Source organism: Caenorhabditis remanei, chromosome III (genome assembly GCF_010183535.1).
Source record: "Caenorhabditis remanei strain PX506 chromosome III, whole genome shotgun sequence".
NCBI classification, from domain to species: domain Eukaryota; kingdom Metazoa; phylum Nematoda; class Chromadorea; order Rhabditida; family Rhabditidae; genus Caenorhabditis; species Caenorhabditis remanei.
The window spans coordinates 2961262-2988523 of record NC_071330.1 but is presented as its reverse complement, the minus strand read 5'-3'; the positions used below and the strand labels follow the sequence as shown (position 1 = coordinate 2988523).

The following is a 27262-nucleotide window of genomic DNA, read 5'->3' as shown; positions in this document are numbered from 1 at the left end:
GTATTTAGAGATTACAAGCCACCCGAAGAACGGAAAATTAGAAGAGGAGGAGGCTACTGTAAATAGACACATAGAGAGAACGAGAGAGTGGAGAGACGCAGACATGGACAAACAGACACACAGACAGACTGACGAAATAGTGTTTGCAGATGCGAGACGTCAGAGAAGTCCGAGTTGATCATTTCCTCTTTGGGAAGCACATATATCACTTCACTTGTCGTGCACACTTGTGATAAGGTAGGTGAACGGAAAGTGGACTGAGAAGATATTTATAAATATTTTATAAATATAAGGGAGTGAGCTCTATTGAGAATCAGCTGAGGAAGAAATTCTCAATAGAGCACACTTGGCTTTTTCTCGAAATTAGAAATAAGGCATCATTTCTCCGAAAAAAAAACTCTTTTGGAGAGACATGGCAAGCGCGCTCTACTGAGAATCAAGAAGATTTAGAAAAAAGATATTCTCAGTAGAGCGCATCTCGAAATTGCAAGCAGAGCAAGCGCGCTCTATTGAGAATTTGCTGTTTTTGGGAAAAAGTGGGTTTTCAATAAAGCCCGCTTACTAATTTAAACAGTGTGTTATCAACTTTTCGATTATTCTCAATAGAGCGCGCTTGCATTTATAAGCACGGCCTGCTTATTACAACCGCGCTCTACCGAAACCGAGGAAAATTGTGTGCGAAATTGAGAGACTCAGAGAAAAAGAGACAGTTTTCAAGGATATTTCGGTGGAGCGCAATTGTAAGAACTGTGCCAAGCTAATACACACTTACAAATTTTCTACAGTAACCAAAAATGTAATTTTACAGGTTACGGTACTAAATGGAAGCTTTTCGGGTGTTGTGTTGGTGGAGAGGCTCTCATTTATCGCTATTGGTAAGTCACAATTTTCAGAATTAGAATTTCTAGGCCCCCACCAATTTCAGGCCGCCTATATTTCGAGCCCCACGCCTTCAAAGACATTCTTCAAAGCCCACGACAACTTGTAATCGATGAGGTACGTATTCCGCGCCAACGGCACGCCAGCCGGCAATAAATTCATTGCGAGAAAAAGAGAGTGACATTCATTGGAATCGTCTCTTGAACAGTTAGCTATATACTTCTCTGCGTCTCTGTGTCTCTCTCCAATCATTCATAATCTCTCTCTCTCTCTCTCATCTCTTTTCTCTCTCCACTCTCTCTTCCCCCATTACCATTTGAAAACTGCGAGAGAGTGTGTGAATCAGAGAGAGTCGGTTAGAGAAAAAAGTACGGTTCGAATGAGAATCTGGTTTTCTCGTATTGAATGTCTCTCTCCTCTCTCTTGTCTCTCGACTATTAAAAGTACGTTCACAGTTTTTGGAGAATAGTAGGTTTGTGTTCCAGTGGGGGGAACGGGGGATGGATAAAAAATAGATGGAAGAGTTTTTGTGGCCTAACATATTGAGATGGGTTTCTAGGCCACCAACAATACGTGACATTGAGAAAGATAAGTTTTGAGCATCCTTGTCGGACAATGCAATTTTTTTTGTTGAAAATTTCAAAAGTCTTACTGAAAATGCGGGAAAACAACCTAAAGCTGTTCATCATAATGACTCAACAAATTTAAAGAAATCGTCGCTTTGTGCTAAAAACAACAAAAAAAAACTTTAAGTTTCCATCAATATAAATATACTTTCCTGTTAAAATATGTGCAAGCCTCTCGTGGCCTAACTTTACATAATCTCGGTTTTCTAGGCCACCAACTTGTTACCTAACCTTATATTGGGTTCCTAGGCAATCAACATTTCGAAATGCAAAAATCTGAAAGTTCTACAAATGGCCTAACTTTTCAGTTACTAGGTTTATAGGCCATGACTCCTAAAACCGGACTTTTCGAGGTTTGATTGTTCTAGAAAGATACAGAAAATAGCGTACCGGAATTATATTTTTCTGTTTATTGGAAAAAATCAGCGTTTTATTCATTGAAAATCCGTCTAAAAACCGTCTACACGTCTTCCAGAAAGATGATAAAACAGACAGGCGAAACCAACGAAAAACTGAAAACCAACGTCTTCCTGTCCTGCCCGGAAATACAGAAACCGAAACAAAAAATATATAAAAATGAGAAAACAAAAAGAAAATTGTGATGATTTGTTTCATGACTCATCTCTCTCTCCTCCTTTTCTGATTTTCCTTTTTCTTTTTTTCTGTATTGCGAAATGTAAGAAAATTGGCAGCAAAGTAGTAAAGAGAATGAGTGGAAGTGATGACCATTTCCTAAATGGAGATGAGTTCTGAGAGAAGGGATTTGGTATGAAATTTTGGAGGAATCGAAGTTTTTCTTAGAGTTACTAGGGAAGGCCTCCAGGTGACCGTGGAGTTATGGGTCGTGACCTATATCATTAGAAAGCTGAGAAAACGCTGATCCCAAATATATATTCAGTTTTTGCCCTCGAGGCCTAGTATTCGAGAAAAACGAGGTCAAAGTTTGGACCCCCGACAAGTCATTACGACGTGTTAAAAATATCGGCAGCGTGGCGGCTTAATAATGGGAAATAACCGGCCAATAATAACGTAAGCATAACGGGCCAATAATCGTTTTTCTCGAATACTAAACCTCGAGGGCAAAAACTGAATCTATATTTGGAATCAGCGTTTTCTCAGCTTTCCAACGATATAGGTCACGACCCAAAACTCCACGGTCACCTGGAGGCCTTCCCTAGTTAGTCCAGTCCGTCATTTCAGCATGAAACTGTTATTTGCTACTGTTTCATACACAAAAATTTACAAATTCTTGAAGATGTTCTGCTCTGGGCTCTTTTTTGGAAGACTGTGATATCAAAACTAGGAATTTCGAATTAGGATAGCGAGAATCCGCAACTTGAGAAGGCGAGGCTGGCCAATTCACATGTATTAGCTCCGCACAGTTCTTACAACTGCGCTCCACCGAAATCCCCTTGAGAAATGTGTATTTTTCTTTGAGTCCCTCAATTTCGCACACAATTTTCTTCGGTTTCGGTAGAGCGCGGTTGTATGAAGCGTGTCGTGCTATTAAAGTACCACGGAAAAGTATATTAAGTTTTGCCTTTTTCAGTTGAAAATGCCCAACTTTGAGAGTGTGTCACAGTAAAACTAACTGTCTCACAAAATACATTTTTATGAATCTTCCATTTTTTGTTGGTGACAACGTTTTTATACGGGCACTCCCTAGCAAGTTACATCTCCCTCACTAGGGAATGTTCCAGGCGTAATTTGGCCTTTCATATTGACTCATATCCTATAAGGTACTTCTGAACACGCTGATTCCGAATATGTGATCCAATTTTGCAGAACGCTTCACTGAACTGAGATATATGCATTTTAAGTCATTTCTAGTGCAAAAATCGCATTTTTCAAGAGGCTGAAAATCAATTTTAGACCCTACTTTTCTATTTTTTGCTGTGTAATACGTGTGAATTGGGTGCACTCTCGTTACCAAACTGTTGCATCGTAGAACCGTTTTCAACTGGAGCGCGATTGCTTACTTGGCCCCTTACGGCTTATTGCGCGAATAAAATGTTGACTTTTTATGAAAAGTAGGTTCTGTTTAGCTTTATTGTACTATACAATAAACAAAAACTAAAACTTATTCACGCAAAAAGCCGTAAGGGGCCAAGTAAGCAATCGCGCTCCAGTTGAAAACGGTTCTACGATGCAACAGTTTGGTAACGAGTCAGTTCTACGATGAAACTGTTTGGTAACGAGAGTGCACCGTGAATTGAGGTTGAAAAAGCACATTAGAAACTTTTTCTAGTAAAAACAGTTTTCAGGAAAAATTTAATCACGACGGTGCAAATGCCAAAAATGAAAGTGATACAATTATTTTCCTGAAAACTGTTTTTACTAGAAAAAGTTTCTAATGTGCTTTTTCAACCTCAATTCACACGTATTACACAGCAAAAAATAGAAAAGTAGGGTCTAAAATTGATTTTCAGCCTCTTGAAAAATGCGATTTTTGCACTAGAAATGACTTAAAATGCATATATCTCACAAGGGAACCTTTTAAGTGGGAGTTAACGCCAGCGAAAACGACCTATACAGGGTGAAAGAGCATGTTTGAAAACCTATAAATCAACTTTCAAAAGTTGCTTACGTGACCTGTAAGTGTCTGAAATTGCCATCTGAAAATTGACCATTTTTACCATTGATTTGCTGTATCTCCTACCACGTTTGTAAAGACTACGGCGGCAGTATAAAAACGTGTTCGAGTGGCGCAGGTGGTTAGAGCCTAGGAGGAGAAAAGTTTTGCCCTGGTTCGACCCGCGCACAATTTTTTCTTTTTTTTTTGTTGATTTTTCCCACTTTTTTTTAAATGAGTTTTTAGAATCTATCATAAATCATAAATTTCAGCACTTTCATCTGTCAACTGGCAGAAATTTCTCATAATCATCATTTGAAATGGATTCAGAAGGGAATCACGTTGGTGGTGGTACAAAAAACTTATATGATAGATTCCAAAAAATTATTTTCCTGAAAACTGTTTTTACTAGAAAAAGTTTCTAATGTGCTTTTTCAACCTCAATTCACACGTATTACACAGCAAAAAATAGAAAAGTAGGGTCTAAAATTGATTTTCAGCCTCTTGAAAAATGCGATTTTTACACTAGAAATGACTTAAAATGCATATATCTCAGTTCAGTGAAGCGTTCTGCAAAATTGGATCACATATTCGGAATCAGCGTGTTCAGAAGTACCTTATAGGAGTCAATATGAAAGGCCAAATTACGTCTGGAACATTCCCTAGTCAGATGGACCAATTTCAGTGCAAAATAGTGCGATTTTTGAGCTGTCCTCTTAAAATGACCATAACTCTCTAGGGAGTGTCCGTGCAAAAAAGTTGTCAACTACAAAAATGAAGCTGGATTTTTGATCTATACAATCCATTTAAAATCTCCTTGATGGAACAATAAGGATCACCATGACACACTCTCAAAGTTGGACCTTTTAAACTGAAAAAACCAAAACTTAATATACTTTTGAGCGGTACTGTAGGTAGACTCTAAGAACCTGTAGAAATGAACTTAGAAACTTAGAAAATTGTCAAAGACAACAATTCAAACAGTTCCTGGAAATCGGAAATGGGCGTAGTCTTAGTTTTTGGCGAGTGGTCGGAGTTTTACTTCAATAAGTTTACAAATGGGAAAAAAATTCTGAAATTGAGTTTGTTTGGCAATTGAGATCCTATTTTAAGTTAAGAAATTAGAGTTACCAAAACGTTACTGGTTTGGAGCCTTCTCATTAGGATGATTCAAATCTTTTTCTACTGTATTATGTTAAACTTAATGATCCGGAGTGTCCCCCTGAAATCTTCCCCTTATGTGTATCAACACTAACAAGGCATCGGAAAGAAACCCATATCAGAAGTATTTTAGGAGAAAAAGAGTTACCCATGACCTTTTTCTAATTTTCTGTAACTGGGTCATTGAGCGAGAAGTGAGAAAAGTGCATCGCTATTCTACTTTTCAAAACCACGATGCTACTGTAGTATTATTTTACAAGGGAACCTCAAGAGGCCCCAAGTTTTTAATCGTTCCAAATTGCTACCAGGGATTAAGGACATCTTGAATAGGCATATCCCAAATTTTCGTTTTGTGCTTGTCACTTGCCGCTGAGAAAAAAAATCCTGTAAAAGTCCGAAAATGGCTTCTAAGACCAGGAGTGAAGAGCGGGAAGTGATGAGCACAAAACAAAAATTTGGGATATGTTTAATAAAGTTGTCTTCAATGCCTGATAGCAGTTTGGAACAATTCCAAACTTGCGTCCTCTTGAGGTTCCCTTGTTAGGGGTACTTCTATTTCAGATTTTACGGTACATAGATGAATTCTGGTTTGAGTTGACTCATGATTAACTCCAACAGTACTTTCTAAAACAGTATAGATATAGAAACAATTGAATAAGAAAAACAGTATGTACCAAAAGTGTAACCAAATGGAAAAAAATAAATGTTTGATCAGGTACACTTTCTCAAAAGAGCAACCGTCAGAAAAAAAATGCGCGAATAACTATTTCTTCTTCTCCTTCCACTCTCTCTCTTCTAAATAAATCGGTTGTTTGTGCACCGAATTGGGCGGTGAAAGAAGGAGCAAAGGGGAACAGTAAGTAAACTTTCAAATATATGGGGGACAGAAATTTCGAAAAAAAAAAGGGAAAGAACTGGTTACCTAACAGCTCATTTTCATCTGAAGTAGTGTTCAATGGAAATTGGGCGGAATTGGAAAAAAAAATGGTGGTTGTTTTAATAAAGGATTATAGGAATTGGGGGCTGGCATATGGCTGGGGTGTCGTTGACGCGTTTTCAAAGCTGGGATCAGAATTAGTCTTTTTGAGAATCTGGAAATTTGCTCAGTGCCTTGTGAAAATTGTTCATAACGTACAAATATAATACAAAAACTTGAGAACCTACTGCTTCACTTGTTTCTTGATCTAAACTAATCAAGAGAATGTACTTTTCGGTTAGAACAAATATTATGAACATTTGATGTCTGACTTCCGTTTTAATCACTTGTTAAAATAAAAGTAATTTTATCTTTTTACTTTTTTCATCCGAAGGTTCAGAGTTAAGGAACACTATATGATCTACCAAATGTCGATAAAATATTGTTTTCCCAGAAAAAAGAGACTGAAAAAATAGAGCGCAGTTTCAGAATTAGGGAGCTCTAATAAACATCAGAATGGAATTCCGACTTCCGGCTTCCGACTTTCGGATAAGAAAAATCACTTCCGACTTCCGGATAAGGAAAAATCACTTCCGACTTCCGACATCCGGATAAGGAATTAACTTCCGACTTCCGTCATTCCATAATTGTGGAATTTCCGAAAGTATATTTTGCAGAAATACAAGGAAAAATGGTCTAAAAGGACAGAAAAAAGGCTTTTCTTCTGCCAAAAACTAATTTTCCACGGATTTTCGCGAATTTCATGATTTTTCTCTTGGAGTTTTTGAAAGTTTGAGAAAAAGTCTAATTCCGACTTCCGACTTCCGAGTTCCGACTTCCGGATAAGGAAAATCGCTTCCGACTTCCGACTTCCAACTTTCGGATAAGAGATTTTTACTTCCATGCAACTCTGATAAACATCATTGCAGTTTATGAAAAACGCGCCGACGGCACGCCAGACTCAAAAACTTTCAATAAACTTGGTTCCCAACTTTTTTGCTGGACAAGAAACCCAGTTTTTGAATAACTAGTCCCCCCCCCCAACCTCAATATGTTTTAGTGCACAATCTCCTCCTTGGCTCCTGTCGCGTTTGCTGGATTGTCTCATATCGACCATTTATGGTGAGCTGGGTTACTGTATGATTAAACAGTACTAATAATAGTTTTTTAGGTTCCGCAACTCTCAAATCGACGTCATTGCTATGGAAGCATTCCACTATTTGACCAACATTGACTACATCTATTTTCATAAAACTAAAATAGGAAGAATCGAAAGGAAAGCGTTTTCGAAAATGTATCAAATCGATCATCTCTACTTCAAAGAGTCTATACATATTGGAATGATTGAATCGGAAGCATTCTCTGGAAGTCGGATTGATGAGTTGATTATGGATGGAGTGACTATTGAGAGTGCACATGACACATTCCTTCTGAATATCGACTCGGAGAATACTATTATGAAGAATTGTTCGGTTTATTTGGTGCCGAGGAAAGAGGAGAATGTGATAGAGTTCGATGGCGAGCAGAATATTATTGAAAAGTAAGTTTGAATATTTTTTCAGATTTACTTCAGTCTGAAACAGTAATATGTGCAAATAAGAAGAACGCTTGCACAGCAATGAACGTAAAAACCCTTGTGCCTATGTGTATACCATTCCCTAGTCAGTTGTTCTGGAAATTGTGTTGCCGTATAGTTATTTTATTTTATTTTATTTTGAATACGCACGCAACGTACGTGAAAATTAAGAATTGAGAGTTCAATATGTCCGTGTCCGTTATCCTTAAAAACGTGAACTTCCTTCATGTACTGCATTTCCTTTTCTTATTTCTTGCTTTGAAAAAAGTTTCTAAAGTAAGAAGCAAAGACCATACGCGATAGATACCAGGTGAAACACACAAGATTGGCGGCCGCATTATTACTCGAGTACGAAACACGAACTTGTACTTCAATTCTCGAAACTTTAGCCAATGTCGATCTTTTGCTTTCTTCATCTTTCTTCTATATAACTTCCTGGCTTTTCTTTGACTCATCATCTTACGTTTCCTAGCAATTTGACGCTCCTCTTGCACCATCTCCCATTTTTTCTTCTGTGACCTAATACGACGTTTGATCTCCTGCCTTTCTTTCCTAACAGCTCTTCTAGCAGCTCTTCTGTCGGATTCCCATTGTTCTCTTAACTCCGCTGCCAAGATAGCTGCCAGCTCACGGAAACAACCACTTTTTTTTTAAACTTGAACGAAATCCTTCACATCCATGTTGACGATTCCTATTCTCTTTTTAACTTGATTCCCTCTTGCCAACCAATCATTGATGAAAAAAATTTGGGAAATCATTATTTATTAACCGATCTCTGCTTCAAGATTATCAAACGGTAAAACAAAACATATAACATGGGAAAAAGACAATTAGATGGAGACAAGCTTTAAAATAGATATAATTCGAAAGTACACAGCATCGCGAGGCGTTAAGTTGCAGAAAAGCGCTTCGTCGAACAACAATTGGCACAGTGCCAAAGCATTTTTAGGTTAAACATAATAAACCAAACTTTTCCACAGCATTGTAAGGTCCGTAATGTACAGATCAGAATTTTTCGGAGTCGCGTTGCGAGCGGTTTGTAAGCCAAGGCTTTGTTGGAACCGTGCGAACCATTGTACGGCGGAGCGCGATTCCACGGGCTTACGCCTCGCTCTGATGTGCTTCACAAACATCGCAATTAGTACAAGACATAAAAACGAACAGAAATAAACGTCTCAAATGCATAAGGCACAAGCACAGCAGTTGTCCCTTCGTTTCGTCGGATCTTAACCATTTCAATATCAGGAATTCCGTATTTTTCACGGATTTCTTTTTTCGACTCTTCACTCATTTTCATGCAGTTGATTCCTTTCAAATACACTTCTCCGTTGACTAAATCAGCTATCTCGAGATTCATGTATTGTAGTCTTGGATTAGATCCACGAATCCAATGCTTGAGAAATTGATTGAATTGTTTTTGAGATATTGGACGATTGAATGTCACTCTCTCACTGTTAACCAATAACATATCATCGAGTGAAACATCATCATGAAATGCGATACTGTTGAAGTTTCGAATGAAATATTTTTGAAATTCACAAGCTTCTCCAAATATATTCCTTCCTAGATTTCGTTCGTTGGCATTTTTGAAATGTTCCAAAATTTCCCTGCTCCGAAATTCAGTATTGCCTCCAGCTAAAGCAAGGCGATTGGCACTTTTGATCACATTTTTCACCGATTCCATCTCAAATCGCTCATTTCCGTCCCAGATAACCACATTTGGTGGTTTATTATAACAGAATACAGTCTTAATGTGATCCAACCAGTTGTTGAAACTGAATAATGGAGTGGATGATCGAACTGTTCTCCTTTCATAGGGTAAATAAGCAGTAATAGGTTGATTTGAGTCCAAATGAATCAATGCATCAACCGAATTGTTATAAAAATTGCGATCCATACTGAAGTATCTACCGTATACAGTTACTAAAACAATACGAGAAATGGCGATCCGAACAGATTGAGCTGTCATTCCTAATGACGCCACGATATTTTTTGTTTTTGTTGAGATTAAGGAGAAGTCGAACCTGAAAATATATTCTAAAAATTGGTCCGGCCCAGATTCCAGAAAAAAACCTATTATTTTTACCAACAATTTGATTTTTTTCAGTTTTAAGCAATAAAAGTACAAATTTATTTTGTATTACTAGCTTTTAGTTGAATTCCGCGACGATCGGTGTTAAGTATACTCCTAAAATATGTAGTAAACTCACAATCGATTCGCACATAAATTCTTGATCACTTCGATGATGACATTCTCGGTTAGTCGAAATAGCGGAAAAGTAGGTTCCATTCGAAACAAATTATCGATTCTTGTGGTTGACTCGGAAGAGGATTGGGGAGAATAGTCGACGGTGTAGGCGAGGAGGGAGGTATGTTAGGGAGAGGGAGAAATAATAAGGGTCTCTCTCTATTTGATTTGCCAGAAGGTTCTCTAGAATCATCCGTCCTGGGAATGTTAGCAGACCAAATGAATAGAAGGGTAATTTGTAGCATTCGTTTATGAGTAAATGTATAGAACGTTAATAAAAATTTCCGGAGGTTACAGTGGAAAAGATAAAACACAAGTAACAAAGTAAAGAGAAATAGAAAAGGAGACTTGGAAAAAAAGATTCAAAGCAATTTTAAATTCAATTTGAATTTAGTGGAGCACCATGAAACGGACATTGAGAATATCTCCCGAATCGTTGGTCCCAATCACTGCAGTTGTACCCATACTTGCAAACCGGGCCGAAACGGGCCGACACGGGCCGGCGGGTAACTCGCTTCAAACTCAATATTATGATCTGCAAAATATATCAAAATGTAGATCTCGACGAGTTCTATGTCCGTGACCTACTACGGGCCGGATGTCAATTCGTTAATATGCCGCGGGCCGGGCTAGAATGGCTTTTTTGGCCATTTTCGCGTTTTTTGGCACTTTTTCCCGGCCCGCGGAACATTAACTAATAGCTATCCGGCCCGAATTAGGTCACGGAGATAGAACTCGTCGAGATCTACATTTTGGTATATTTTTCAGCTCATAATATTGAGTTTGAAGCGAGTTACGCGCCGGCCCGTGTCGGCCCGTTTCGGCCCGGTTTGCAAGTATGGTTGTACCATCCTTCCGTCTGATTTGAATAATATCAGCATGACTTGGCAGGTGGTGCTCCCGACGGATTTCTCTTTTGGCATTTTCACTCGTTTCCATGCAGTTGATTCCTTTCAAATACAGTTCTCCGTTCAAGGAATCATTTTTATCGATTTGTAGAGACATACGTTCTAATCTTGGATTAGATCCACAAATCCAATGCTTGAGAAATTGATTGAATTGTTTTTGAGATATTGAACGGTAGAGTTCGACTCTCTTACTGTTGGCCAATAACATGTCATCAAGTGAGACATCATCATGAAATGTGATACTTTCGAAGTTTCGAATAAAGATTTTTTGAACTTCACAAGCTTCTTCAAATGGATTCCTTCCTAGATTTAATTCGTTGGCATTTTTGAAATGCTCCAAAATTTCCCTGTTCCGAAATTCAACATTGTCCCCATTTACAGAAAGATAATTGGCACTTGTTATTGCATTTTTCACCGATTCCATCTCAAATCGCTCATTTCCGAGCCCGAAAACCACATTTGATGGTTTATTATAACAGAAGACAGTCATAATGTGATCTAACCAGTTGTTGAAACTGAATGGAGTCGATGATCGAACTGTTTTGTTTTCATTGAGAGAATAAGCAGAAATAGGTTGATTTGAGTCCAAATGAATCAATGCATCTTCATCAACCGGATCGTTATAGAACGTGAAAAGCCTAGAACTGCGTCCATAGTATACAGATACGTCAATAAAATGACAAATGGTAATAAATGCTTGAGCTGTTATTCCTAATGATGCCGCGATATTCTTAGTTTTCCTTGAGATTAGGGAGAATTCGAACCTGAAAAAAGATTCAAAAATTGGTCCGATCTAGATTCCAAAAAGGTTAACCATTCTTTGTACCAAAATTTGAATTTTTCCAATTTTAAATCAAATAAAAATACAAATTTATGATGTATTACTAGCTTTGTATTGAATTTTGACGTAGAATCGAAAGTCCGACTTTTTCGGAAAAAAACTCTAACAACTTTGATGTTGCCCCACCCCGAACAATGTTGAGTATGTTCCTAACATATGTTGTAAACTCACAATGGATCTATAGCCATATTCTTGATCACATCTAAGACGATGTTCTCGGGTAGTCGAAGCAGGGGAAAAGTAGGCTCCATTCGAAACGGATTATTGATTCTTGTGGCTGACTGGAGGGGGGGGGGGGGGGGGAATAATAAGGGTCTTTCTCTATTTGATTTGCCAGAAGGTTCTCTAGAATCATCCGTCCTGGGAATGTTAGCAGACCAAAATGAATAGAAAGGTGATTTGTAGCAATCGTTTATGTATAGAACGTTTATAAAAATTTCCGGAGGTTACAGTTGAAAAGATAAAGCGCAAGTTATGAAACAAAGAGAAATAGAAAAGGCCACATGGAAAAAGTTAAAAACAGTTTTAAAATTCCATTAGGTTTTAGTGGAGCACAATGAAACGGAGAATATTCCCTGAATCGTTGACCCCAATCACTGCAGTTGTACCATCCTTCCGTCTGATCTGGATCATATCAACACTAACAGACAGTCTGTGTTTTTGACGAATTTCTCCTTTTGCATCTTCACTCATTTTCATACATCTGATTCCTTTTAAATAGATTTCCCCGTTTAGAGAATCAGTTATATCGACGAATAGATGCATGAATTGCAGTCTTGGATTAGATCCACGAATCCAATGCTTGAGAAATCGATTGAACTGTTTTTGAGATATTGAATGGTAGAGTTCGACTCTCTTACTGTTGACCAATAACATATCATCAAGTGAGACATCATCATGAAATACGATACTTTCGAAGTTTCGCATAAAGAATTTTTGAACTTCACAAGCTTCTTCAAATGGGTTCCTTCCGAGATCTAGTTCGTTGGCATTTTTGAAATGTTCCAAAATTTCCCTGCATCGAAATTCAGTATTGTCTCCAGCTAAAGCAAGGCGATTGGCACTTTTGATCACATTTTTCAACGATTTCATCTCAAATCTCTCATTTCCGTCCCAGATAACCACATTTGGTGGTTTATTATAACAGAATACAGTCTTAATGTGATCCAACCAGTTGTTGAAACTGAATAATGGAGTGAATGATCGAACTGTTCTCCATTCATAGCGATCGCGATAATGAGCAGAAATAGGTTGATTTGAGTCCAAATGAATCAATGCATCAACCGAATCGTTATAAAAAGTGCAATTCATATTGAAGTATCTACCGTATACAGTTACTCCAACATCACGAGAAATGGCGATACGAATAGCTTGAGCTGTTATTCCTAATGATGTCGAAATATTCTTTGTTTTTGTGGAGATTAGGGAGAATTCAAACCTGAAAAAAGATTCGAAAAATTGGTCCGACAGAGACGATCGGTGTTAAGTATGTTCCTGGAGCATGTAGTAAACTCACAATGGATCTATAGCCAAATACTTGATCACTTCTAAGATGGCATTCTCGGGTAATCGAAATAGCGGAAAAGTAGGCTCCATTCGAAACGAATTATTGATTCCTGTGGTTGACTGGGCAGTGGGTTAGAGAGAACAGTCGACGGTGTTGGCTAGGAGGTAATGAATGGAAGGTGACGTACTGTTTGGTTTCCCAGAGGATTCTGTAGACCTCTGCAGATATAGTGTGAAGTGAATGTGGACATATCAGATGGATAAGTGAGACGTAGCATTCTTCTATTTATATAACTTGTTATAACTTGTAAAAATAATAGTTAATAGGGCTTTTTCATTCATGTCCGGAAAACCATTTTTTGAATAATATCGCAAGGTGCAAGAAGTACACCGAGTTCAATTTTTTCAAGAGATACGACAAGTGAACTTAAACACGAAAATCAGAAAAGATTAATTCTGTAGAAAGATGTTCTGGAAATTGTGTGGTCGTATAGTTTAGTCATTATGTATTAGCCTCGATCTCTGCTTCACGGTGATCGAACAATAAAATAAAACAAATTACATGGAAAGAAGACAATTAGATAGAGAAAATCCTTAAAGTAAATATAATTCGAAAGTTCACAGCATCGCGAGGCGTGAAGTCAAAGCAACTCGAAAAGAAAAAATTCAAATTGGTGTACTCAGGACTTTACGCCTCGCGATGACGTGAAAGTACAGAACAATCTGATAAACATAACTTCACAAACATCGCAATTAGTACAAAACATAAAAACAAACATAATAAAACTTCTCAAAGTTCTTCGTCGCAATCACTGCAGTTGTCCCGTCGTTCCGTCTGATCTGAACCATATCAATCGTCAATTCCGTGTTTTTGACGGATTTCTTTCTTCGACTCTTCAGTTATTTCAATCCAGTTGATTCCTTTCAAATACACCTCTCCGTTTACTAAATCAGCAATATCGATGTATAGATTCATGAATTGCAGTCTTGGATTAGATCCACGAATCCAATGCTTGAGAAATCGAATGAATTGTTTCTGAGATATTGGACGGGATAATTCGACTCTCTCACTGTTAACCAATAACATATCATCAAGTGAAACATCATCACAATATGCGATACTTTTGAAATTTCGAATGAAGTATTTTTGAACTTCACAAGCTTTTTCAAATGGTTTCCTTCCTAGAATTAGCGCGTTGGCATTTTTGAAATGTTCTAAAAGTACCCTATTCCGAGATTCAGAGTTCTCTCCAGTTAAAAAAAGCTGATCCACACTTTTAATCGCATTTTTCAACGATTCCACTTCAAATCGGTCGTTACCCCGCAAGAAAGTCATATCTTGTGGTTTACTATAACTGAATACAGTCCTAATGTGATCCAACCAGTTGTTGAAACTGAATAGAGTCGATGATCGAACTCTTCTGTTATAATAATTTGAAAAATAAGCAGAAATAGGCTGATTGGAGTCCAAATGAATCAATGAATCTTGACCAACCAGATCGTTAAAAAACGTGATTTCCATATTACTGGGTCTAACGTACACAGTTACGAAAACAAAACGACCGATGGAGATGCAAACAGTTTGAGCTGTTATTCCTAATAACGCCGCGATATTCTTAGTTTTCGTTGAGATTAGAGAGAATTCGAACCTGAAAATATATAATATTAAAAAAATATTTCTGGAAATCTGGAATTTCTGGATATATATATATATATATATATATTCTAGAATATTCTAAAAATTGGTCCGACTCAGTTTCCAGAAAGGCTACTTATTCTATTTACCAAAAATTTGAATTTTTTTCAGTTTTAAATTAAAAAAAAATACAAATTTATGATGCATTACTAGTTTTTGATTGAATTTTAAAATATAACCGAAAGTTCCACTTTTTCGAAAAAAAAAAGCCCAATAAATTTCTAAATTTCGGTCAAAAATAGGTACCTTTCCTTGAAACCGGTCCGAAATTTGATTTTGATTTTGGCCTGGCCCCATCGGTGTGAAGTATGCTCCCAAAAATATGTAGTAAACTTACAATTTATTCATACCAAAATTTTTGATCACTTCCAAGATGACGTTCTCGGGTAGTCGAAATAGCCGAAAAATAGGCTCCATTCGAAACAAATTATCGATTCTTGAGGCTGACTGGGCAGAGGTTAAGAGAGAATAGTCGACGGTGTAGGCTAGGAGGTAATGAATGGAAGATGTCGTATTGTTTGGTTTCCCAGAGGATTCTGTAGACCTGTGCAGACACAGTGAATGTGGACATAGCAGATGGATAGATGAGACATTGTATTCCTCTATTTAAACAATTTTCTAAACATGTCTTGTGGTTCTAGATTGACCGATGACTGAGTTCTGAAAAAATATGTGGGATTGTTCTGAGATTTTCTTGAAGATATTTTGCCGTCCAGTCTATTCATCATGTATTGAAATAGTTGAGTGTCCTAGGTGGAGAGCGTTAGTTCCTCTATTTTTCGACTCAGTGTACAATCTTTTTTTGAAGTTTCAATAGGTATTTCTACAATTCGTCATTCTGTGTTCCGTCCATGTCTTCACAACATGTGGTTCTAGATTTTCGTAGACTTTTAAATACAACCAGAGTAAAATGACCGAGTCCTGAAAAAATATGTGGGATTGTTCTGAGATTTTCTGGAAGATGTCTTGTCGTTCAGTTTATTCATCATGTATTGAAACAGTTCAAAATCATAAGACATAGAACAAGAGAATTAGATAGAGAAAAGCATGGAAAGATATATAATTGGAATGTACAGAAACAAAAAATAAACATAGTTTGAAAAAATATTTCAGTTGTGGAACACACGTAAACAGGTAAGATGTTTTAGTACAAAACATAAAAACAAACATAATAAAAATTCTCACAGTTCTTCGTCGCAATCACTGCAGTTGTCCCTTCTTCCCGTCTGATTTGAACCATTTCAATATCAGAGATTCCGTGTTTTTGACGGATTTCTTTCTTCGACTCTTCACTCATCTCAATACATCTCAGTTTTGAATGAAGAATTTTTGAACTTCACAAGCTTCTCCAAATAGATTCCTCCCTAGAGTTAATTCGTTGGCATTTTTGAAATGTTCCAGAAGTTCCCTGCTCCGAAATTCAGTATTCTCTCCAGATACAACAAGCTGATTGACATTTTTAATCACATTTTTCAACGATTCCATCGCAAATCGCTCATTTCCCGTCCAGAAAACCACAGTAGGTGGTTCATTATAACAGAAAACAGTCTTAATGTGATCCAACCAGTTGTTGAAACTGAATGGAATCGATGATCGAACTGTTCTCCTTTCATAGGGCAAATAAGCAGTAATAGGTTGATTTGAGTCCAAATGAATCAATGCATCAACCGAATCGTTATAAAAAGTGCGATCCATATTGAAGTATCTATCGTATACAGTTACTCCAACAATACGAGAAATGGCGATCCGAAAAGATTGAGCTGTCATTCCTAATGACGCCGCGATATTTTTTGTTTTTGTTGAGATTAAGGAGAATTCGAACCTGAAAATATATTCTAAAAATTGGTTCGACCCAGATTCCAGAAAAAACCTATTCTTTTCACCAAAAATTTTAAATATTCAGTTTTAAATAATAAAACTATAAATTTATGATGCATTACTAGCTTTTAGTTTAATTCCGCGACGATCGGTGTTATAAGTATACTCCTAAAATATGTGGTAAACTCACAATGGTTCCATAGCCAAATTCTTGATCACTTCGATGATGACATTCTCGGGTAGTCGAAATAGCGGAAAAGTAGGCTCCATTCGAAACAAATTATTGATTCTTGTGGTCAAATGCGCAGAGGGTTAGGGAGAATATTAGACAGTGTAGGCCAGGAGGAAGTTATGTTAGGAGGAAATAATAAGGGAGTCTCGCTATTTGATTTGCCAGAAGGTCCTCTAGAATCATCCGTCCTGGGAATGTTAGCAGACCAAACGAATAGAAGGGTAATTTGTAGCATTCGTTTATGAGTAAATGTATAGAACGTTAATAAAAATTTCCGGAGGTTACAGTGGAAAAGATAAAACACAAGTAACAAAGTAAAGAGAAATAGAAAAGGAGACTTGGGAAAAAAGATTCAAAGCAATTTTAAATTCAATTTGAATTTAGTGGAGCACCATGAAACGGACATTGAGAATATCTCCCGAATCGTTGGTCCCAATCACTGCAGTTGTACCATCCTTCCGTCTGATTTGAATAATATCAGCATGACTTGGCAGGTGGTGCTCCCGACGGATTTCTCTTTTGGCATTTTCACTCGTTTCCATGCAGTTGATTCCTTTCAAATACAGTTCTCCGTTCAAGGAATCATTTTTATCGATTTGTAGAGACATACGTTCTAATCTTGGATTAGATCCACGAATCCAATGCTTGAGAAATTGATTGAATTGTTTTTGAGATATTGAACGGTAGAGTTCGACTCTCTTACTGTTGGCCAATAACATGTCATCAAGTGAGACATCATCATGAAATGTGATACTTTCGAAGTTTCGAATAAAGATTTTTTGAACTTCACAAGCTTCTTCAAATGGATTCCTTCTTAGATTTAATTCGTTGGCATTTTTGAAATGCTCCAAAATTTCCCTGTTCCGAAATTCAACATTGTCCCCATTTACAGAAAGATAATTGGCACTTGTTATTGCATTTTTCACCGATTCCATCTCAAATCGCTCATTTCCGAGCCCGAAAACCACATTTGATGGTTTATTATAACAGAAGACAGTCATAATGTGATCTAACCAGTTGTTGAAACTGAATGGAGTCGATGATCGAACTGTTTTGTTTTCATTGAGAGAATAAGCAGAAATAGGTTGATTTGAGTCCAAATGAATCAATGCATCAACCGGATCGTTATAGAACGTGAAAAGCCTATTACTGGGTCCATAGTATACAGATACGTCAATAAAATGACAAATGGTAATAAATGCTTGAGCTTTTATTCCTAATGATGCCGCGATATTCTTAGTTTTCCTTGAGATTAGGGAGAATTCGAACCTGAAAAAAGATTCAAAAATTGGTCCGATCTAGATTCCAAAAAAGTTAACCATTCTTTGTACCAAAAATTTGAATTTTTCCAATTTCAAATCAAATAAAAATACAAATTTATGATGTATTACTAGCTTTTGATTGAATTTTGACGTAGAATCGAAAGCCCGACTTTTTCGGAAAAAAACTCTAACAACTTTGATGTTGCCCCAGCCCCCCAGCCCGAACGGTGTTGAGTATGTCCCTAACATATGTTGTAAACTCACAATGGATCTATAGCCATATTCTTGATAACTTCTAAGATGACGTTTTCGGGTAGTCGAAGCAGGGGAAAAGTAGGCTCCATTCAAAACGAATTATTGATTCTTTTGGTTGACTGGAGGGGGGGGGGGGAATAATAAGGGTCTTTCTCTATTTGATTTGCCAGAAGGTTCTCTAGAATCATCCGTCCTGGGAATGTTAGCAGACCAAAATGAATAGAAAGGTGATTTGTAGCAATCGTTTATGTATAGAACGTTTATAAAAATTTCCGGAGGTTACAGTTGAAAAGATAAAGCGCAAGTTATGAAACAAAGAGAAATAGAAAAGGCCACATGGAAAAAGTTAAAAACAGTTTTAAAATTCCATTAGGTTTTAGTGGAGCACAATGAAACGGAGAATATTCCCTGAATCGTTGACCCCAATCACTGCAGTTGTACCATCCTTCCGTCTGATCTGGATCATATCAACACTAACAGACAGTCTGTGTTTTTGACGAATTTCTCCTTTTGCATCTTCACTCATTTTCATACATCTGATTCCTTTTAAATAGATTTCCCCGTTTAGAGAATCAGTTATATCGACGAATAGATGCATGAATTGCAGTCTTGGATTAGATCCACGAATCCAATGCTTGAGAAATCGATTGAACTGTTTTTGAGATATTGAATGGTAGAGTTCGACTCTCTTACTGTTGACCAATAACATATCATCAAGTGAGACATCATCATGAAATACGATACTTTCGAAGTTTCGCATAAAGAATTTTTGAACTTCACAAGCTTCTTCAAATGGGTTCCTTCCGAGATCTAGTTCGTTGGCATTTTTGAAATGTTCCAAAATTTCCCTGCATCGAAATTCAGTATTGTCTCCAGCTAAAGCAAGGCGATTGGCACTTTTGATCACATTTTTCAACGATTTCATCTCAAATCTCTCATTTCCGTCCCAGATAACCACATTTGGTGGTTTATTATAACAGAATACAGTCTTAATGTGATCCAACCAGTTGTTGAAACTGAATAATGGAGTGAATGATCGAACTGTTCTCCATTCATAGCGATCGCGATAATGAGCAGAAATAGGTTGATTTGAGTCCAAATGAATCAATGCATCAACCGAATCGTTATAAAAAGTGCAATTCATATTGAAGTATCTACCGTATACAGTTACTCCAACATCACGAGAAATGGCGATACGAATAGCTTGAGCTGTTATTCCTAATGATGTCGAAATATTCTTTGTTTTTGTGGAGATTAGGGAGAATTCAAACCTGAAAAAAGATTCGAAAAATTGGTCCGACAGAGACGATCGGTGTTAAGTATGTTCCTGGAGCATGTAGTAAACTCACAATGGATCTATAGCCAAATACTTGATCACTTCTAAGATGGCATTCTCGGGTAATCGAAATAGCGGAAAAGTAGGCTCCATTCGAAACGAATTATTGATTCCTGTGGTTGACTGGGCAGTGGGTTAGAGAGAACAGTCGACGGTGTTGGCTAGGAGGTAATGAATGGAAGGTGACGTACTGTTTGGTTTCCCAGAGGATTCTGTAGACCTCTGCAGATATAGTGTGAAGTGAATGTGGACATATCAGATGGATAAGTGAGACGTAGCATTCTTCTATTTATATAACTTGTTATAACTTGTAAAAATAATAGTTAATAGGGCTTTTTCATTCATGTCCGGAAAACCATTTTTTGAATAATATCGCAAGGTGCAAGAAGTACACCGAGTTCAATTTTTTCAAGAGATACGACAAGTGAACTTAAACACGAAAATCAGAAAAGATTAATTCTGTAGAAAGATGTTCTGGAAATTGTGTGGTCGTATAGTTTAGTCATTATGTATTAGCCTCGATCTCTGCTTCACGGTGATCGAACAATAAAATAAAACAAATTACATGGAAAAAAGGCAATTAGATAGAGAAAATCATTCAAACAGATATAATTCGAAAGTACACAACATCGCGAGGCGTGAAGTCAAAGCAACTCGAAAATAAAAAAAATCAAATTGGTGTACTCAGGACTTTACGCCTCGCGATGCCGTGAAAGTACAGAACAATCTGATAAACATAACTTCACAAACATCGCAATTAGTACAAAACATAAAAACAAACAGAAATAAAAGTCTCAAATTCATAAAGCACAAACACAGCAGTTGTCCCGTCGTTCCGTTTGATCTGAACCATTTCATTATCATAAATTCCGTGTTTTTGACGGATTTCTTTCTTCGACTCTTCAGTTATTTCAATCCAGTTGATTCCTTTCAAATACACCTCTCCGTTTACTAAATCAGCAATATCGATGTATAGATTCATGAATTGCAGTCTTGGATTAGATCCACGAATCCAATGCTTGAGAAATCGAATGAATTGTTTCTCAGATATCGGACGGGAGAATTCGACTCTCTTACTGTTAACCAATAACATATCATCAAGTGAAACGTCATCACAATATGCGATACTTTTGAAATTTCGAATGAAGTATTTTTGAACTTCACAAGCTTCTTCAAATGGATTCCTTTCTAGAATTAGTTTGTTGGCATTTTTGAAATGTTCTAAAAGTTCCCTATTCCGAGATTCAGAGTTCTCTCCAGTTAAAAAAAGCTGATCCACACTTTTAATCGCATTTTTCAACGATTCCACTTCAAATCGGTCGTTACCCCGCAAGAAAGTCATATCTTGTGGTTTACTATAACTGAATACAGTCCTAATGTGATCCAACCAGTTGTTGAAACTGAATAGAGTCGATGATCGAACTCTTCTGTTATAATAATTTGAAAAATAAGCAGAAATAGGCTGATTGGAGTCCAAATGAATCAATGAATCTTGACCAACCAGATCGTTAAAAAACGTGATTTCCATATTACTGGGTCTAACGTACACAGTTACGAAAACAAAACGACCGATGGAGATGCAAACAGTTTGAGCTGCTATTCCTAATAACGCCGCGATATTCTTAGTTTTCGTTGAGATTAGAGAGAATTCGAACCTGAAAATATATAATATTAAAAAAATATTTCTGGAAATCTGGAATTTCTGGATATATATATATATATATATAAATTGGTCCGACTCAGTTTCCAGAAGGCTACCTATTCTATTTACCAAAAATTTGAATTTTTTTCAGTTTTAAATTAAAAAAAAATACAAATTTATGATGCATTACTAGTTTTTGATTGAATTTTGAAATATAACCGAAAGTTCCACTTTTTCGAAAAAAAAGCCCAATAAATTTCTAAATTTCGGTCAAAAATAGGTACCTTTCCTTGAAACCGGTCCGAAATGTGATTTTGATTTTGGCCTGGCCCCATCGGTGTGAAGTATGCTCCCAAAAATATGTAGTAAACTTACAATTTATTCATACCAAAATTTTTGATCACTTCCAAGATGACCTTCTCGGGTAGTCGAAACAGGGGAAAAATAGGCTCCATTCGAAACAAATTATCGATTCTTGTGGTCAAATGGGCAGAGGGTTAGGGAGAATAGTCGACGGTGTAGGCTAGGAGGCAATGAATGGAAGATGTCGTATTGTTTGGTTTCCCAGAGGATTCACCAGACATAGTGCGAAGTGAATGTGGACATAGCAGATGGATAGAGACATTGTATTCCTCTATTTGAATAGTTTTCTAGGATGCCGAGGTAGAAAAGCCCCTTCGATAAAAAAATAATCTGTTGCGTTCTTTTCTGTGGTTCAGAATTGCTCCCGAATCGGAACGGATTAGATCTGGTACGAATCAGAACAGTCAAATATTGTCTTAAAGACTTAAATATATCGTTTAACCATCGTTTAGTCGGTGCTGATTAGTACCTGCTCTGATTCGGGACGTATTCTTTCCTTGCTCGTCATTTCTTTTAAAAAAGTTTGCTAATCGGTACACTGAAACTTCTACTAATTCCACAAAATGAGATTTTGCGATGGACTAAAAAAAAACTCTGAGCTATCAGTGGTTTTCTAGGCGCTGTCTGGATTTTTTTCTGACAAATAACGTTTATGTGAGAGATTATCTTGAAAGCTAAAAACGGAAGGTTAAGCTTTTTCTACCTCGGCCACCCTGCCGACCCGATAACTCCTGTAGTTCATTTCTTCTCTCTAGAAATCAGTAAAACTCCTCCAAAACCTTGTATGCAAATCATTCTTTTCTTTTCAGATGTCTCATCGAATCCTCTACCTTCAATATCATGAGTCCATACAAATTGGGATGTAATGTTTTGGAAATCACAAGTTCCAATATTCAAAGGATTGGACCGGTTTCCAGGGTAACTAGTTCATTTGCCGCTCGTACTATACTTTCAAAAATATCAATTTTCCAGGACATCGACACCCCTGTATTCCGTCCGGAAGCTGCTATCACTTCCAGTCTTAACTCGATTATCTTCTCCAACTGCTCCATCGGATCCCTCGATTCATTCTCTTTCACCAATTACACTCTATCAATATTATTCTTCAATCACTCCACAATCACATCCATCAAACCGAGAGCTATCGAAAAATCCCGAATAAAAAGTTTGGGATTCGGAGAGTCGAAAATTGAAATTTTCAATGGATCAAGTATCAATAAGTCAGAGATCAAAGCAGTGGATTTTGATGGAATGGATATTGAAATGATCGAAAGTGATTGGATTTACAACTCAACTATTGGAAAGTTGGGGATAAGAAACTCAAAAATTGAGAATATCGAGAAGAATGTGTTCAAGGATTCAGTGTTTGACGAGATTGAGATGAATGGGAATAGAATAATGATGATGGAATCCGAAGCATTTTATGGAGATAGTCAGGTGATTTTTTAAAAGTTTTAATTGATGCATGTGGCCAGTGTTTCACTGAAAAAATTTCATGAAAGTTTTGAATGATCAAAAAAATAATTTCGTTTCGAGAAGGAGTTTCCAACCTCGTTCTACCAATTTTATCTTGAAAATTACCTATTAGCAGCCCACGCCTTCTTACAACTGCGCCCCACCGCAAACGAGAGAGTATCGGTGAGAGACGCAGAGTTTTGTTGTGGCGCGAAACAGATTTTCACCATTTTTGATCTATTTTTCACATTTTCTCTCGGAAATTTGCAAAAACATTATTAAAACTTGTGGAAATAGATCAAAAATGGTGAAAATCTGTTTCGCGCCAGAACAAACTCTGCGTCTCTCGCCGATACTCTCTCGTTTGCGGTGGAGCGCAGTTGTAACGAAATTGCTCTGCTAATATTAGCTGATGACTGTTTTCACAACTGCGCACCACCGAAATTCTTATGAAAAATATATTTTTTCTCTGCGTCACTCAATTTTCTACGCACATTTTTCTTGTTTTAAAAAATATGATAACGTTCAGATCGGTCTCCGGGCCAAGCTGATCTGGCCCGTGGCAAGTATGAGAAAAAATTATTTCTGTCATTCTCGAACAGTGGCCCTGCTCTGTTCCTGTGAAAATTTATTCCTGTTTCCGTTTGTGCGTAGATGAAACCTTAGAACAACCTATAACAGAAATCTCTTGTAGTCTGATACTGATATTCGTATAAAAACATTAACTTACAATTAGCATGACTTTCTGACAAACACGCTCTACCGAAACTAAGAAGGATTTCGTGAAAAATTGAAAGACGCAGGAAAGAATAATCAAAAGAAAATTTCTATGGGGCGCAGTTGCGGCTAAAATCTTGAAATAGTTAATAACCACCAGATCAAAATTTTCTAGATTTCCACACTCTCCATCACCGGCAACGACCTCACCACCTCAACTCCCTCCCCATCACTTCTCTCTTCTACTTCCCCATCATCCCATCCAACCTCATTCATTCTGGCTAACAACACCATCGACTGCTCTCCATCCGACTGTTCCACCAACTCATTCCTCCTCAACTCACCAAAACATTCACCTCTTCTCTATCAAATCTCCAATAATCGGTGCCGTCCACCAAGTCAATCCCCATGTGTGGATCCCCGGTCTATTAGTATAGAGGAGCATGGAATCACATGCAGGATCTCCAGTCTTCTGGCAGATTGTGCATGCACAGCTTCCACGTCATCTCTTCCCTCCAGATTCCCAATTGACTCTAACATCTCCATAGTTATTCTAGGAGATTGTGAGCATCTGACATTAGACCAAAAATCTGCAAAGTTCTCTCAAATCTACATTTTTAGAACCTCTAAGTTATTGGTGATGGAGTTACCCGCAGCTTTGAAGGTTTTGAAAATTTTCCACTCTACAGTATCTATGGTTCGCGGTGAGACCCATGACCCTCAATCTCTTCAATCTTGGGAAATCTCAAATTCAAAAATTGATCTAATCAGTCCCTCTGGCTTATCCCATCTGAAAATCTCGACTCTCTTTCTACATTTCTCCCGCCTACCCCATATTCCAATCCATGCAACTCGTTTTTCTAGAATAGAAAACCTAATCATTGACTCTTGTTTCCTAGAATCTACCCAGCCTCTCTTCGAGATCTCTTCCACTCTGAAAATGCAACATTCCGTTATTTTCTCCAGTCCACGTGGCCTCGGAACCATTTCCAGCGCCCAGTTACAGAACAACACTCTACTTGAATGTTGCCGTCATCCTTATCTCGACTACCGTAACCCTATTGGTCTCGACACGATTGATTTAGATCCACGTTGTGATCTACACTTTTATGGTAGTCGGTGTTTCAGTTTAGATTTAGCTGAGAATAGTGAGGGACTGGAGACAAATCATCTACCAATTACCTCATTTGTTACATTTCATTCATTGACTTTTTATGTATATTTTGCAATATTTTTCTGGGTTTTTTGAGAATAAAAACTTTCCTGATTGAATTTTTCCGAGTTGCGTTGCGTGTGCGTCGTGGATACGACAAATAAACGTAAAATTTGAATTTGGCACCGTGCCAACCGTTGTGCGACAATGCGCATTTCCGCGACCATACGTTTCGGACTGCTGTGACCATATGAAGATGGGCATCTGATGCAGTTGAAAACGGAAACTCTACGATTCGTTGGTACAGTACTGGCCATAAAGAGTGCGACATACAATTTTTAGTTGAAAATGGTCAACTTTGTGAGTTCGAGACGGCCTTCTTGATAGTCTCACAATATCGCTTGTTTATGGAGTGTATAGATCACAAAAAGAGCTTCATTTTGATAGTTGACAACTTTTTTGTACGGGCACATCCTGAGAAGTTACAGGCACACAATGTAATCAGCTCAAAAATCTCTCTTTTTAGCACTGTAAAACGGCAACAATTGTGAGAAATCACTTTGACGATATGTAACTCTCTAGGGAGTGTCCGTACAAAAAAGTAGTCAACTACAAAAATGAAGCTCTATTTGTGATCTATATACTCCATAAACAATCAATATTGTAAGACTATCAGGAAGGCCGTGTCACACTCACAAAGTTGACCATTTTCAACTAAAATCTTCAAGTGTCGCATTCTTTATGGCCAGTACTGTAACTCATATTTTCAGTCAGTTCTCTTGAATTTTTTATTTTATTTTCTGGTCCAAAATGCTCGAAAAAACATTTTCGCACAGCCCTGATCTGAAGCCCAGAAGACACTAGAAGACAATCGGACATCCAGAGACACACATAGGAACGTTGAAACGGCTCTATTCCAGTTTAGATGTCCTTTTAAAACTCGAACGTCCCAAAACACTCTTAGACGTCCCTTAAAACACTTATACGTCCTTTAGAGCACTTAGACGTCCTTTGGGGTTTCAAATATGCTCAAAAATGTTTAGACGTCCCACAAAACATTTAGACGTCCCCTAAAACGTTTAGACGTCCCATAAAATATTTAAACGTCCCTTGAAATATCCAAACGCTTTTTGGGACGTCTAAATATTCACAACTATATTTTGGAGTTTCAAGGGACGTCTAAACATTTTATGGGGCGTTTGAACGTTTTTTGGGACGTCTAAACATTGTAAAGGACGTTTCAAAGAAAATAAAGTTTGAAAGGACGGGTTTTAAGGGACGTTCGAGTTTTTAAAGGACATCTAAACTGGAATAGAGCCGTTGAAACATTCAGAATCGGAACAAACTTTAAGAGAATCAGTAAACAGAAATGTGCACGGTCAAATTTCTGGACATCCGTATTCAGAGAAGTGCAGATAACCAATGCCAAGTTCTGTTTAAATTATCGGAGGCATCGTCGACACGGTTGCTGATGGCTGATCAGAGTTTCCTGGCAGTTTGTGTCTCATTTCATACTCGGAAATTCAAGCAAGGGATAGTTTTGAAAGAAATGCTTCATCTTCTTACAGAATATCAAGCTTTCAATCCGGGACCATCTCAATCTGGGAGGTACCATAGAGCATAGTCTGAAAATTGTGATTCGAGGTTCACAAATTCCTATTCATTTTCTTCCACAAAAAATCTGTATTTCAGTTTACCAGAAAACCCGTCAGAAAGGCAATCAAGTCACATGTACTCTTCACAAACAACAGGTGTACATAAAAATGTAATTTATGATTAGAAAGTTATCAGAACCGGAAACAACGTTTTTCAGGAAAAATTTAATCATGGAATGCGAGGACATCCGGACAAACAGATACATCTAGAACCGCCTGAATCGTTTCTATAGATTTCCCTACAAAACATTGGCTGGCGCACCTTTGACGCTTCACCGCACTAAAAACAGAAACTGGTTATACTGTACCCATTGGAATTAGACCAGGTGGTTGTGATTCATGTCAGTTTTGATTCGGCTACTTCTGATTAAAATGAAAACTTAGATTTTGGAAATCCGGATATACAAAGTGAATACTGTTCAACACTGTGTGTCACAATTAAACA

At 37.4% G+C, this 27262-nt stretch overlaps 8 protein-coding genes across 8 annotated transcripts; 2 read left to right on the top strand and 6 right to left on the bottom strand.

Moving 5' to 3' along the window:
* Positions 1–7356: 7356 nt before the first annotated feature.
* GCK72_008751 (uncharacterized protein) lies at positions 7357–7698 on the top strand (the record flags this gene model as incomplete). Its single annotated transcript, XM_053727018.1, has 1 exon — positions 7357–7698. The coding sequence occupies one exon, from the start codon at positions 7357–7359 to the stop codon at positions 7696–7698; it is 342 nt and encodes a 113-aa protein (XP_053586595.1).
* Positions 7699–8868: 1170 nt separating this feature from the next.
* On the bottom strand, positions 8869–11978 carry GCK72_008750 (uncharacterized protein; the record flags this gene model as incomplete). The annotated part of the gene is made up of 3 exons (XM_053727017.1): positions 8869–9653; positions 10827–11650; positions 11899–11978. The coding sequence occupies 3 exons, from the start codon at positions 11976–11978 to the stop codon at positions 8869–8871; spliced, it is 1689 nt and encodes a 562-aa protein (XP_053586594.1).
* Positions 11979–12270: 292 nt separating this feature from the next.
* On the bottom strand, positions 12271–13323 carry GCK72_008749 (uncharacterized protein; the record flags this gene model as incomplete). Its single annotated transcript, XM_053727016.1, has 2 exons — positions 12271–13165; positions 13244–13323. The coding sequence occupies 2 exons, from the start codon at positions 13321–13323 to the stop codon at positions 12271–12273; spliced, it is 975 nt and encodes a 324-aa protein (XP_053586593.1).
* A 760-nt stretch (positions 13324–14083) lies between these two features.
* On the bottom strand, positions 14084–14569 carry GCK72_008748 (uncharacterized protein; the record flags this gene model as incomplete). Its single annotated transcript, XM_053727015.1, has 1 exon — positions 14084–14569. The coding sequence occupies one exon, from the start codon at positions 14567–14569 to the stop codon at positions 14084–14086; it is 486 nt and encodes a 161-aa protein (XP_053586592.1).
* A 2790-nt stretch (positions 14570–17359) lies between these two features.
* Positions 17360–18585, bottom strand: GCK72_008747 (uncharacterized protein; the record flags this gene model as incomplete). The annotated part of the gene is made up of 2 exons (XM_053727014.1): positions 17360–18248; positions 18506–18585. The coding sequence occupies 2 exons, from the start codon at positions 18583–18585 to the stop codon at positions 17360–17362; spliced, it is 969 nt and encodes a 322-aa protein (XP_053586591.1).
* A 287-nt stretch (positions 18586–18872) lies between these two features.
* On the bottom strand, positions 18873–19925 carry GCK72_008746 (uncharacterized protein; the record flags this gene model as incomplete). The annotated part of the gene is made up of 2 exons (XM_053727013.1): positions 18873–19767; positions 19846–19925. The coding sequence occupies 2 exons, from the start codon at positions 19923–19925 to the stop codon at positions 18873–18875; spliced, it is 975 nt and encodes a 324-aa protein (XP_053586590.1).
* A 664-nt stretch (positions 19926–20589) lies between these two features.
* Positions 20590–21929, bottom strand: GCK72_008745 (uncharacterized protein; the record flags this gene model as incomplete). Its single annotated transcript, XM_003107611.2, has 2 exons — positions 20590–21487; positions 21850–21929. The coding sequence occupies 2 exons, from the start codon at positions 21927–21929 to the stop codon at positions 20590–20592; spliced, it is 978 nt and encodes a 325-aa protein (XP_003107659.2).
* A 748-nt stretch (positions 21930–22677) lies between these two features.
* Positions 22678–25094, top strand: GCK72_008744 (uncharacterized protein; the record flags this gene model as incomplete). Its single annotated transcript, XM_053727012.1, has 4 exons — positions 22678–22755; positions 22810–23274; positions 24185–24713; positions 24976–25094. The coding sequence occupies 4 exons, from the start codon at positions 22678–22680 to the stop codon at positions 25092–25094; spliced, it is 1191 nt and encodes a 396-aa protein (XP_053586589.1).
* Between the last annotated feature and the right edge of the window lie 2168 nt (positions 25095–27262).